The sequence below is a fragment of the Eulemur rufifrons genome, chromosome 6 (genome assembly GCF_041146395.1).
Source record: "Eulemur rufifrons isolate Redbay chromosome 6, OSU_ERuf_1, whole genome shotgun sequence".
NCBI classification, from domain to species: domain Eukaryota; kingdom Metazoa; phylum Chordata; class Mammalia; order Primates; family Lemuridae; genus Eulemur; species Eulemur rufifrons.
In genome coordinates this window covers 70,889,226-70,903,046 of record NC_090988.1, presented here as the reverse complement: position 1 = coordinate 70,903,046, position 13,821 = coordinate 70,889,226, and the positions used below count along the sequence as shown (strand labels likewise).

The 13,821-nt window shown below is 41.6% G+C and overlaps 1 protein-coding gene across 1 annotated transcript in view; it reads right to left on the bottom strand.

The window, feature by feature from the left end:
* The window catches only part of SLC17A6 (solute carrier family 17 member 6), a 38,684-nt gene extending 26,077 nt beyond the window's left edge, over nt 1-12,607 (bottom strand). The window contains exons 1-3 of the mRNA XM_069469707.1: nt 12,522-12,607; nt 9,406-9,658; nt 7,774-7,892 (exon numbers count right to left, since the gene is read on the bottom strand). Coding sequence (XP_069325808.1) covers nt 7,774-7,892; nt 9,406-9,658; nt 12,522-12,607 — 458 coding nt within the window. The remainder of the gene's footprint in view (nt 1-7,773; nt 7,893-9,405; nt 9,659-12,521) is intronic.
* Nucleotides 12,608-13,821: the final 1,214 nt, after the last annotated feature.

Here is a 13,821-nt window from a genome sequence, read left to right as displayed (position 1 = left end):
ATATCAAATAATAATATAGTTTATCTGAGAATGTTTTAATGAATTTGTGATTATAGAAGATAAATTTAAGATTCTATCCAATGTGATTAACCAATTACATATTTGTAAAATTAATCTTTGACTTCTGATTTATGTTATAATTTTTATTGTTTGTTTTTGCTTTATAATCCATTTCAATAAAGAAATTCACTTAAGATCGGATCACCACTTCTACGTAAGAGTTAATAATAAGCAGGAAAATAAGGAAATACTAGGCATTACATTAAAAAGCATTTTCTAGAAATAAATAAATTTTTCCAAATAAATACTTGTCCATTTTTTGGATCTTTTGATTTTTTCAATTGTAAAAGGTAGGTCCTCTATAACATCAGACAGTAGATTGATATCATTAATATATATTAAACTATTAATGAAAAATTTTAGCAAGTTACACAGATTTTTTCAGCAATGAGCTAAACTAAAATATTGTTTTCATTGAACAAATTGATCAAACCACATGGTTGGGAACTAAACATATATATCTGAACTCTAAGTTCAAAGTAGTAAGTTGAATCTCAACCAGACTGATATTTCATGTTGTTTCAAGTTCTCCTCCTTATAACTAACTGGCAGTTAAAGTACTAGTTTAAAAACCCACTCCTGGTGTGACTATAAATTAAAGATAGGGCATCAGTAATTTGGGCTGGGGGGAAAAAAAGGAAAGAAATGTACAAACTAATGTGTAAAATCTTAACTTGACTATTCCTTAGGAAAATAATTAGAAACTATTAGGTGCTCTTAGTTTTTCAAAGAACAGCATTATAATCTCTATGAAATGAAATAGGGCCATTTGCTTATTAAAACTGATTTTCAAAATGATAAACCATTTGAAATCCACTTAAAATTGTTGTTTTCCTCATGATTTCCTCTACAGCAAATAACATATGAAAATAAATTTACTTCGATTATTTTCAAGTTAAAGCCTTTCTATTTGTTTTTCCTCTACTCTCTCTCTCTCTCCCTCTCTGTCTTTCTCTCTCTCTCTCTCTCTCACACACGCACACACATACACACAGTTTCCTTCCTCTTTCTCAGAACACTGGTGTTTTTAAAATGGCGGGAGGCTTTATATCACTAAAAAGGTTGCCAAAATCAAAAGACATAATGATAATCATAATATAGAGATGTTTGGAAAAGCAAATGCAGCTGCTGAAAACCTGCATCACCAACTGCCTCATGATTAACGCAGCTCATAACGAGTTAGCTTTGACATTCCCAATCATACTCTTTTCTATGACCCATAGCCACAAACATGCTAGAGTATCAAGCCCACCCCAAAAGGATTTGCCCGGAAGAGGTGATAGGAACACTGGTCACTTGTCACTTCTGCAGATGATATTCATTTTCCGTAAATCTATCAATTCATTTCCATTTGGGCAGTGACTTGTCACTTAACAGGGAACTGGTGTTGTTCACTCCAGGTGTGGGACTAATTCTCTCCTGGAGGGTCTGCAGGAGTAGACTGATTCAGGCTGTTTAATCTATTTAATCTAATCAAATCAGGGCCTGGGCACCTCCCTTTGTCACATCTGATGCCCCTACTCTCATATTAAAAAAAGGAATACACAGGCACAAGCCAGCCCTCTGGGTCCCTTGGTACATCATTAAGTTGTAAAAATGACTTCATCACTCACGACAGAGAAATTAGACAGCCCCAACGGTGGCATATGGCAGCGGGAGAATCGCTCTACCAGCTGCCCACCTGACTCTCTCCTCTCTTAAAATCCTGTCCCTCCCCTCCAGAAGCTGCTTCTGCACTGCGTAGCAAAATGCTGCAGCAGCAGGAGAAGCCAGAGCTAGAAAGGGGTGAGGGGATTGGAGAATGAAAAGAGAGAAGCTCCTGTCAGCAAAGCACGTGCAAACCCTTGGAGACCCCTCCCCCCTCAATCCATCTATTCATCTTGTGGTAAAAGGCATTTTCTTTTGTCAGAAAAAAGAAAGCCCCTTCTGCAATACCCCGGATACCTAACCTATAGGGCCCACAATAGGAAGGCAGATAGATGTTTGATCAGCAGCTAGATGAGTGAGATAAAGTCACCTCTAACCCTAAAAGACTGGGTGCCTATAAAACATTTCTACTAGAGTAGGATGGTGGTCCCTTGCAGCAGGCTTTATGTTCATAGTCGGAATTATTTTCTCACACAAAAGAAATTTGCAAGTATTTCTCACTGGAAGGCTTAAAGAACCCTTCCTTGCAATGGATGTTGCAATGGATAGGTAAGTAAGAAAGGAAAAAGTATTTATAAATGGATAGACAGACAATGTATTTGTCTGTGTGTTTAGTGATGAGTCTTAGGAATTTATTTTTCAATGCTTATTCCAATAAATAAATAAAGCACAGCTTTATTGTTTTATTCCTGTGAAGAAAAAAGGCAGAATAGCACCAGTAAAATTGCTCCTTTCTGGGCTCAAAACATGAAGATGTTATGGTTAAAATGTCTGTCTTCCTCTCTTTTTGAAAATCATTCTAACAAGAGATTTTTCACAGACAAGCCAGAATATTTACCTAAAGGATATTAAATTTCATTTTTATAAATGCAAGTCACATTAGTAAACAATTTTAAAGTGCTTTTGGATTTGTACATTTTTAAGTATAAATTACTCTCTTTTTTATATTAGGTGTATAAGTTGTGTCAGTCAAAATCCTCAAAACAAACAAATCCCTTGTTTTTTGCAAACAAAAGGTCTAAAATACTCTCCCTCCCACACCAGTCATGCTCAAATCTCTGCAATCTTCTAGGTGCCCAAACTGTTGAAGACACTGAGTGAGCAGAAAAAGTTCTAAATACCATGTTTTCTTCAATAGAACATCATAGTATTTGTCTAAGTCATTATCAAGTGTGGAGTTTGCCTTTTGCAGAGAAAAGAACAAAATGACTCATGTTGAGGACAAATATTTTGCGAGCCAATACACGCACAAAAATACAGTATGTTTTTCCTACCAAAAAAAAAAATAAAAAATAAAAATCTAAGCATCCCTTGGGGCTGCTAAAGGCTTCTCTCTCTAATTCGTGGATTTCTCCCCTGGATTTGGGGCATGACAGATTGTAATCATTCATTCAGAGAGCAGGTGGTTCAGTCTACTCCTGAAAGCGAACTTTGCAATGAAGCACATAGCATCAGGCAGAGTTGTTAAATTTCAACGTAAAGGTAGCATGTGGTCACGCTAGATACCATATCAGATATCTGAGTTCTAGCCACAACCCCTTTGTAACCTTGGATAAAACACTGCTCCCACTACTCCAAAATGAGTGCTTTGGATTAGATGAGCCCTGTTCATCTCCAATATGGGTTCTTACTGTTATAGGGGGTTCACTGTATGCTATAGCCACATATGATCCTCAGTGTCTTATTCAATGAAGAACTATTTTTGTTCTTTAGCAAAACTCAAGTTAGAAACCCAAGAAATACTTGACAAGACAAAATGTTACACTAGGAATTGAACCCTCCTTAAATAAAGGGTAGGGGCAGGTAGGGGGAAATAGACTGTAACTTTCAGCAGAGAAGTCTACCTAAAGCATAAATGGATTTCTCTAAGCCTAGCTAGAATTTAAAGATTGCATGCACTGAGTTACTAGCACTTTCTATACTCTTGGCCAAAAATTTTTTTTTAGGACAGCACTTTAGAGCCCTCAAATGAAATTTACCAAATTTTCAGTGAACAATAATTTCAATTGTGAACAATGTGTTTGGGGAAATGATTTAAAAGGCAGAAATATAATCCATGAAAAAAGGCTTTTTTTTAGCGCAATGGAAATAATCCATCTACATTACAAACACTTAAGGCAAATTAGACAAAGTTCAACACAAATAAGCTGAATGGTACCAGGTTTTTTTTTTCTTTCAAATTTTTCTGAATTTAATGTTTTCTTAATAGTAAATGACAACAGCAACAATTACTTAGTTTCAGGTACTTCAAATAACTTTACACATATTCTCTTATTTAGCTGTCATGAGCCATATGAGGTAGGTACTTTGATTAATCTTCTTTTTCAGAATATAAACTGAGGCCCAAAGGGGTTAATAATATTTTATATCATTCAGTTAAGTAACACATTCAGGAGTGTGAACCTGTACAGTTTGTCTTTAGAGCATAAATCTTATCACTTTTTTTTAAAGCCCAAAACACCTTGTTGTGATGTTCATTTTATGTATTCAACAAATATCTATCATGGGCCAAGCACTCTTCGAGGTGCTAGCAAAATAGCGGTGATAAAAACATGGACAAAATTACCTGCACTCATGCAGCTTAGATTTTATTGGAGAAAAGAATATATTAAATAAACACATAAATTTTAAAAAAGGTGGTGTTATGTAAAAAAAAATAAAGCAGGGTTGAGAAATTAGGAGGAAAGGAGCAGTATAGAAAACGTTAAATAGGGTTTAAATAATATTGCCACCTAATAAAGGCAAGAATAGTATTTGTGGCACAATGTTATACATTAAAAGCATCACAATTTTGACCAAACTCCCTTTGGTGTATTTGACCTTCTATGGTTATACTCTTTGCAAAAAGTCTGTTTTTCTGCACTAAACACTTGTCCTGGTGTTTAAAGCAGGATAAAAATAGTCCTTAGGAATTTCACATTTGTAAATATCTGGATTACTATAAATCCCATGTCCTGTATTATTTAAAGACAAAATTAACTTGCCTCCAATATCGTTTTATCACTACATTAAATATATTCTCATCTTAAAACAGGACAGATTTTGTAAGGAATCTTCCTTTGATTCCTCACCATAAGGCCCTCCATGGAGGTGATTAAATTCTTCCTCCCAACATGTGCAATAGCTCTTTAAGGAAAGACAAAGAAAAAAAAATGATGCAAGAGTCCTCCTGTGGGACTGAGTTTACTCCCCTCCTGATTCTCCCTCTTCCTCTCAATGAGCAGGAAAATAAGAATACTTAGAATTTGACCAGTAAAAGGACCAAGAGTCTGTATTCTGACCAAAAGTGGGGTTGTCTTGCTTAATCAATGAAATGGAGAATGTTTGTTTTTCATTGAGAAATCTGCCAGGAGGTGTAACCATGAGCCCTTCTCTCTTGAGGTGCTGTCTCCACACATCTCAGTTCCTCTTCTCTGGTTCTGCCCACAACCGTGATGGCAAATACTTTCCAAAGTGAGCTTCTTTCACATCTACAGGGAAAGGAATCTGTCCCCAGTGTCCCACCCAAGGGAAATCTCATTCTGCTATTAAATGATCTATATGAAGAAGCTTATTTGAATGGTCATACAATGCATGTAGGTGTAAGACTGTTTGTATTATGTTGTTTTTACTGTTACTGAGAAAAAGATCACAATAGGAAATATACACCTTTCAACCATTCTAAAAATATCTCAGCTTTTGTATTTATAAAGATCCTTCTTAGATAAAATTCTATGTAGCATTTATAGGAATAGTTGGACATTCACCAACATGTTAATAATACATTTATATGGGTGATTATATTATTTATGATTTTTATTATCCTTTCTTACATTTTCTCTTATTTAGTATAAAATACTTTTATAACTAGAAAAGCAAATTTACATACATTTAAAACCTCTTTGCACACAGGGCTTCAACTGTATTTACAATGTTTTGTTATATTAAAAAAATGAAGCAAATATGTCAAAATCTTCAGATGTGATCAGTTAGTCTCTATAATTTTCTATATGTTCATAATATTTCACAATAAATTTTAACTTAATATTCTCAGTCTCATAGAACAAAAAATATTATATATGAAAATATTAAGTTTCTCTCCCTTGAATATTCATTTAAAGGTAAGATGAATTTGAATCCAAAAAAAATTCTAAAATTTAGAATTTTTCCTTTGAAGAAAATCTACTAAATTAGAACCTGAGTATCAGTCTTTTTACTACTAAACATGACACAATAGTAGTAACGAGCCTGCATTTTTTTTAAAAAAAATCAGGAAAACTGCTTACTGATCTCCCAGAGTTACAAAGAGGAGAATCCCTGGTGTTTTTTTCCTGGCAGGAAAATGTTAGCAGTTTAATATTTGGCAAGCTGAATTATTTTGACTCTGAAAAAATCCTTAAAGGCACCACCATCATATTTCCATTTGACATCATATTGAGTTTCCCGTATCATTCTTGTTGTTTGGTGAATTGTTGGATTTTTTTTTCTCCTGGAGTGAAAATATTTCATATATGTCCCTTTGGACTATCTTTCTGGAAACTTTATTTTGCTTTAGGACCTAATTTTAAAACAATGTTGAAGACACTATATATCGGGGATTTGAAAACCAAAAATGTAACATGTTCATAATCAGTAATATTTAACAGAATATTTTTAATTTGTCTGCCTAATATCAAGTTTTCTTTGACTTATCACATCCGTAAAATTGGGTTCTTTATACAGTTTGTGATTTTCATCTTAAATTGATTTTTTTAAAAAGAATATTTGTCTCATACTTGGTCTGAGTGCCAGCCATCCCTGTTGTCTTGTAAAGACCACATCCAAAAGGCGTTATTCCTGATCTATAGCACTCTCCTCTTGACATTCTGAAGAACTGTCCAAGAATCCTCGCCCTGGGATCATTAAGCCTAAAATTAATTTCCGAGAATTCCTCCCCAGGTCCTGGGGACTCCAAGAAGCCTTGGGCTGGAAGATAGTTCTAGTGAAAAGGATGGTAAGTCACAAAGTCCGAGGGATGAGGTCTGCCTGACTGCAGTGAAAGGTGAGGAGGGCCCAGGTTACAAAGGGAGAGACAGGACTATGACTAGGGAGGTGTCCAGTTCTAGTCTTTTTCCTCTAAAATGTGACTTTTGGAGGGAGGGAGAGGGGTGAAGTCATAGGTGCAAGGTCTGAACAAAAACCCAAGGTCTTTATTTTGGGTCTCTAAACTACAAGACCTGGAAGGGCAGGTGCATGTCTTCTAGGTCGGTTCAACAATTCAGACTTGAAAGCATTTAATTTTGTTTATCAAGATACACAACGAAGCAAACAAAGATGCTTAAAGCATTCCTGTGGCCAAGCTTTCCTCCTTGACACCCCCACCCCATCAGTCCTTAAGGCTCATGCTTGGGAGGGGGCCTCTGTAGGTGGCGCTGCGGGCGCTCCAGAAAAGTGGCGCTAGGACGTTGGCTTCGGCCACCGCTGCTGGGCGAGAGGCATCTGGATGCAGCTGAGCTCCTCCCCCACCCCCTCCCCTACGCAGCGGAGCTCATTAACAGGTGGAATCGCACCCCTGGCGCCTGAAATCCCTCCTGCCTCCATAGAAACAAATCATTCAGACCCAGAGCACCATCTGGGCGGGCTCCGGGTCCGGGCGTTCGACGTGCCCTGTTGGGAGGTCAGCACCCTGGGAATCGGGGCACCCAAGGGACGCGCGGGAGAGACCGCAGCATGTGACCCCCCTCCCCACCCCCACCCTTCTGTGCACCCGGCCGCACGTTCTCTGGCCTGCTCCTGGCCTGGCTTCAGCTTCTATGCGACCGTAAGGCACATGGACCCTTTCACCAAAAGCTGGTTCAGCCACAGCACAGACCGGGAGGCCGAGTGCGCCAGTCCCAGAGAGCTTAATTTTGGAGGGGCGGGGGACTCCTTTATTCTGGAAGGAGGCACCAGCAGTTCCATATCGGAGAAAGTGTGGCAAGGGAGCAGACCTCGCCCAGGAGGGATTTCTAAAGCCCTGCGGGGCTGTGGACCTTGGCCCAGCTTCCGCTGCCGGGTCCCAGCTTGCAAACGCCGCGCGTTCCAGCCCCCGCCCGCCCGGCGCGTTACCTGTTGGCTGCCAGCCTAGACGCGATGTAGCCTCCCGGAATCTGGGTGATGATATAACCCCAAAAGAAGGAACCGTGGATCATTCCCACGGTTTCTGGGTCCCAGTTGAATTTGGCTTTCTATGCAAGTCGGAAAAAGAAAAGTGGAGAGAGAAAGAGAGTAGAGTCAGTGCTGAAGATTCACTTTGAGTGGTTCGCAGGCCAAAGAGCCTTCAACGCGCAGGGGCACTTCGGGCATTCCGGGGATCGCAGGGGTGGTTTAATTTTCGTTTCCTAACAAAATTGCCTCTTCTTACTGAAAAAATAAAAATAAAAACCCGTGCTCATTAACAAAATTTATGGTGATTAATAGCGAGTCTGGGCGCCCTGGCAGGCAGATCGGATCACCCCAGTGAACGAGGAATCCTCAGGGCCCCAGTCTTGGAAAATTGGACTTCCCATGACGAAATTTGTTAGGCAGATGGAGACTCCTGGCCGGGGTCCATTTAGTGGACGCAGTAGTGGAGTGACTTAGAGAATGGTATCCAACCCCCGCGACCTAACTAGGAAAATTCTGGGAAAGGAAGGTGGGGAACTCGGAATGAAAGGTGCAGGGCTCCGTGCGCCTGGGAGAAAAGCTGTTCCCTGAAAATGGGATGGGCGTGGGCCTGAAAGGTTTGGAGTGGCCCGGTGACTTTGGGGGAGTTAGTGGAGAGGGAGGTGTTGCTCCGGGGCTGTAATAAGTACTGGCTACGGTACGTTAAAGGTCAAGGTCTAACTCCGCCTGGATGGCTCCGCAAGGTGAATCAATCTCAAAGTAAACCCGGGTGAAATATCTGCATCGGAATAGTGAGAGAACTTATCGTGCGGAGAGCTGGGGACTCTATTACTCCCTTCGAATAGAATAACATTTTGAAAGCAAACTCATTTTGCAGGGTCTCCCGGACTCCCTAGGGGCCAGTGGCGCTCACCGCTCACCATCCACAGAGCGGTCTCTAATTGCTCCCCCCAATCCTCGCTTAGTCTGGTTTACCGCCGCTCAGGTCCCTAAAACAAGAAGTCTGGACCCACGGGTTTCTGTGACCTTGACGTGATCCTCCCCTCTCCACGTGCGACTCCTGGTGACCCGAGACTCTCCTACGACTGCGGCTCCTTTCTGAGCCTGCGGGGTAGACCTCCAAAGACCCCTTCGCCAAACCTGCTGATGGGAGCACAGCTGATTTGATTTCTGTTTTCGGTTTTGTTTCATTTTTATTATTAAGAATGTTTTGGCAGGAATTGGAAGAAGTCAGGGGAAAACAATACCCAAAAAGCTATTCTATTCCTCCGAGTAAAACAAAAATATTTCGCTTCTGATTTAGCGGACATTATTAGTCACCAACTTATTGTATTCAGCCATTCTTCACGAAAACCTGGTGAGCTAGACGCTATTTTCCTCTTTGCAGATGAGGAAGGGAAGGCCCAGGCAGCAGAGCGAAAAGAGGTGATACGATTACTGCGGTCCATTCTAGAACAGCAGAACTAGATAGGAGATTTGGGAGCATCCAGGCCTTCCACTTTCAGTGGGGGGAAAACGGGGCTCAAACAGGTGACGTGGCTCTATGAGGCCACCTGGCCAACAAGCGGGAGCCAGGGAGGCCCAGCCAATGCCCACCTCCTTGATGACCTTGCCCCCGCGGTGGATGGTGCTGTTGTTGACCATGTCCACGATGGCCACGCCCAGGTTGCAGCGGATGCCGAAGGAGATGCAGAAGCCCAGGCCGCTCATGACCGCGATGATGTAGCGGCGCGGCAGGCCGAAGCACGTGCAGTCGCACAGCGGCGCCTTCTTCTCAGGCACCTCCAGGGGCTTCCCATCCTCCGTCAGCTCGATGGTCTCCCCGGTCTCCTGCTTCTTCTCCAGCACCCTGCGCGGCAGAGCGAGGGGAGGGCGGGGGGCGGGGAGTCAAGGACGCGGAGGGTTAGGCACCCCCAACGCCGGCCCACTCTCGTGTCCTAGGACTTGTCAGCGCTAAGGGGAAGGCCACTGACCTCACCTCTCCCTCAGGGGTTAGGGGGGTGGGCGACACCAAGCTTGAAGACCTCCCGCGCTCTCTGGCATTCTGCCTTTCTCCCTCCCCGCGGCGGCATCACGTCAATACCTTTAGGCCTAAAGCAGTGAGCCCCCATTCTCTCGGGATCCACCCCTCAGCGCCTTGATTCACAAACACAGGCTGCTTGGGCCTAACTTTCTTGCGGGTTCTGCAGTTTGTTAGGCAAGGGGTGAACGGAGCCTTCTCCGCACCTGTGTAGACACCTCCCCACCCCCGCAGTGCCTTACACCCGCGACTGCAGGTGTAATCCTGCCGCCTCGTCTTCCGAGGGTTGCTTCACTGCGGGCGGGCCCAGCCACAGCCCTGCACCCGCGCTACCTTCTTTTCAACCGAGTTGAAGCTTTCGGTGTTAAGGGCGCCAGGATCCCGCCCCTCAGCTGAGCCCAGCCCCGCTACCCAAAGACGATGGCTTCTCCAGGCCGGTGCCCACGCGGAGAAGGTCTGAGAACGCTCTCAGAGTGTCAAGCACTCTACTTCCCTTTCCTTTAGCCCTAGGGTGCCAATTCAACGCTTACTCCCCTCTTACACATCTTACTTTTTTTTTTTTTTTTTGCATTTTACTCGAGTTGCAGACAAAGACCTCTGCAGCATATGGCCGACACCTAAGCTTCCTACTGCCAGAACATGAATAATTAATTATTCACAATCTTCCATCATTACTATCTCGGTTACAAACACTGGAAAATGTCATGGGCCCATTTCCAAAGACGTAAAATCCGACTCCCAGACATATTAATGCGCCCCCAATAAACTTTCGAAAGGCGTTCCACACCAAGGCGGAAGATCTCACTTAATTTTTTTTCATAGTATTTCACAAGATTTCAATCGTCTGATTCAATTCGTTTGGGGCTTTGGTCCCTGGGAGAAAGAGGAGAGGAGGAGGGGAGCGCGGAGTGGAGTTATGGAATGGTTTTTTAAAAAGGTGGTAGTATTTTTATAGTCCACAACATAGTCTATTTGTTCTATTAACAAAAAAAGAATGTGAAAGGTAACATCTCTGTAGCCCCTTGGGATTGATACTTTTGATACTTAAACATAGAACCTCTTCGTTTACAATTTGCAGATATTTTTCCAATCCACTTCGTAAATATTTTTATCTGTGCTCTTTTAAATGATATAGACACACACAATTGTTTGCACACACACGGGTGAAGCAAGTAAAATTTTTAAATCAATTCCAAAAATGCATAGCTTGGTATGTTGCTGTCCAACAATTTGAGGCTACTGGAAAAGAATGTCAGACTTCCAAATTCTATAATTCAACTGGGGAATAGGTCATAAAGGTATTTGCGGCTAGGTTAATGCTTATTCTTAAAGTCCAATCACAATTTTTGAAAACATTGCAATTTATACTGGGAGAAAAAAAATCAGCCAATGTGATTTGTTGATTTATTTATTTTGCATTGGTTTCATGTGCTCAAATATGCAAAGTTGAACTCTGCATCTGAACTCCCCACCTGATGGCAGTTGGGCTGAGAAAGAACAGCCCTTCCCAAGGTAGCTGCGGGACTGCAGGGCCCTTGCGGTAGCTACTGCGGCATAGGTGCATAACCTTGCCTACAGGAAGCCCACCAGAACTGAAGAGATTTGAAAAATTAGGAGGCACATTGGTCATTTTCTTTACATTTCTTATATATTTATAAAGACTTCAATTTCCCAAATGTAAAAATTAGTGCTCTCTTGGAATCGTTTATCTGTTTGTGTCTGCCCTCTTTTTAATTTTCCTTATATTAAGAAAAAAATGTATTCATGGAACACATTTTAAATTATTTAAAGCTGTGCAATTTATAGCATAATTGGCATAGTGGCTACAGGAGGATAAAATTTTTCAAAAAAAATCATTTCTGGACCTTTCAAAATAATTTTGCTGGCTACTACAATGGTGGTTCTTACAAGCGCTGTGTTGTTTCCATTCAAGAAATAGACTTCCAGGAGAGAGCAAATAATTAAAAATACATATATATATTCTTTTTTTCAGTTTCAGGGAGAAGAATTACTTCAACTTCAGCTCTCAATTATTGATTATATTTTGATTCCTCTTCATTCAGTACAGAAGAAATATTCCACTGGGGAATTCTCTACTATGGTTTTGAAACAGAGATCTAATTTTGTTCTTGTTGTTGTTATTACTCTTTGGAATTTCTTGGTTGAATTTTTAGAGGGTTTTTTTTTTTTTTTTTATTCATTTGTCTCCACCAAAGGGATTGACTTTGAGGGAAAGAAAGAAAGAAAGAAAGAAAGAAAGAAAAAGAAAGAAAGAAAGAAAAGAAGGAAGGGAGGGAGGGAGAAAGAAAGAAAGAAAGAAAGAAGGAAGGAAAGGAAGGAAGGAAGGAAGGAAGGAAAGAAAGAAATTCTTTGAACAGGTGCTGGTCATTTTTCAATTACTAAGAGGATAAATCCTGGGTAGAAAAGAACGAAAATCTATCTGCAGGTACCAAAACAAAAATCTTTCTTACACACACACAAACACACACACACACACAGCAGACAGGTTCATTTAGTGCAACATTCCTGCATTAGTAAACAGGTTTCCAGAGCAGCTCCTACTTTAGCAAAGGACAACAAAAAGACTTTCCGATCATATTACAATCTCTCCGGGCAAGCAGGATTTGCAGAAATGGCCCTGCAGATTTTTTCAAGCTGAGCCCCAGGTAAGCATGGGTTTGCTTTCTCTTACCTGTAGATCTGGCCGAGGGATTTTCCAGCAAAATTCTTTAGCCCCTCTTTTCCTGGAGCCAAAATCCTTTGTTTTACTGACTCCATTCTTGCAAAGAGTGTTGTCCGCTCTTGCCAGATTTAAATAGTGATCGCTATGAAAGGCAAGGATTGCGCATATTGTCTTAAACGCTCAAGGTAGTTGTGGGCTTTTTCTTCTGAGCAGAATGGTATTGGTGTGCCTCCAGCAAGAGTGTGAGTGAGAAAGGGGAGGGAGAGTGAGAATGAGAATACAACAGAATAGCTGCATGCAACCCACGGGTTTCCTAATAGGAGAGTTGGTAGACACAATCAGAAAGGCTCATTGGAAGGGGAGGATCCGGCGGCAAAGGGTGCACGCAGTGCCATGGTATTTGGGCGGATGCAGATGAGTGAGTCCTTGTCCTGGAAGGCGGTCCACGGAAAAACAGTGTAAATTCCCGGTTTAGAAGGCTTATTGCTTTCAAATCTGCTGGCTTTTAGACGAAGGGGAAAGAATACCGTAGAATCCTTGTGTAAGGGCAAAGTCAAAGGAATAGGACTTTTAAAAATGGTGTCTTTGCTGTAAGGAGCAGAACACATTCAAAACTCATGGGAGCATCTCAGGTGTCAGGTGAGCAATGCTGCTATTAGTTTTTCCTCCCTGCCCATAACCTCCTCCCATCACGCCGGCGTACTCTGCTCTGCGGTAGAATCGAATTAAGATGGAGAAGGCTTGCTGCTTGTTGAGTACGTGAGTAAATAACAGACACACAGTTCTGATTTGGGCAGCGTCAGGGAAGATTTTTTCACCAGGGCTGACAGCGCCGGTCTGGGCGGGTCTCTCGGCAGAATGGTTCAGCACCACGGACAGAGTAAGTTTCAGGAAAAGGGGAAGCTGCTTTTGGCTAGCAAGGTTGCCAACTTTCTAAGGGAGCTGGGCGGATCGCCCTGACCAAGGACCATACTGGGGCTCTTCAGGAACGGATGCTATGGAAACCATGTGGGAAGATGTCATCATCTCCAGAGTTTGCAGGGAGAATGGTGCAGTTAGCTCTGTAAGGGAAGAAGACTTTATTAAAAATTGACAAGTTACTTCCAGTTTGCTACATTTTGCCCAGCATGCTAATGCCAGCTATGAAGTATTGCAGGGAAACGAGATTACAACATATTTCACTTATGTTTGTGGTATTCCTGGACACCTGGGCTCCCTTGAATATAAAATATATGTACACAAAATGCATAATTATATTGTTCATGTGTTTGTTTTAACCCCTGATAGGAAAAGAATGGAAAGGTGGGAG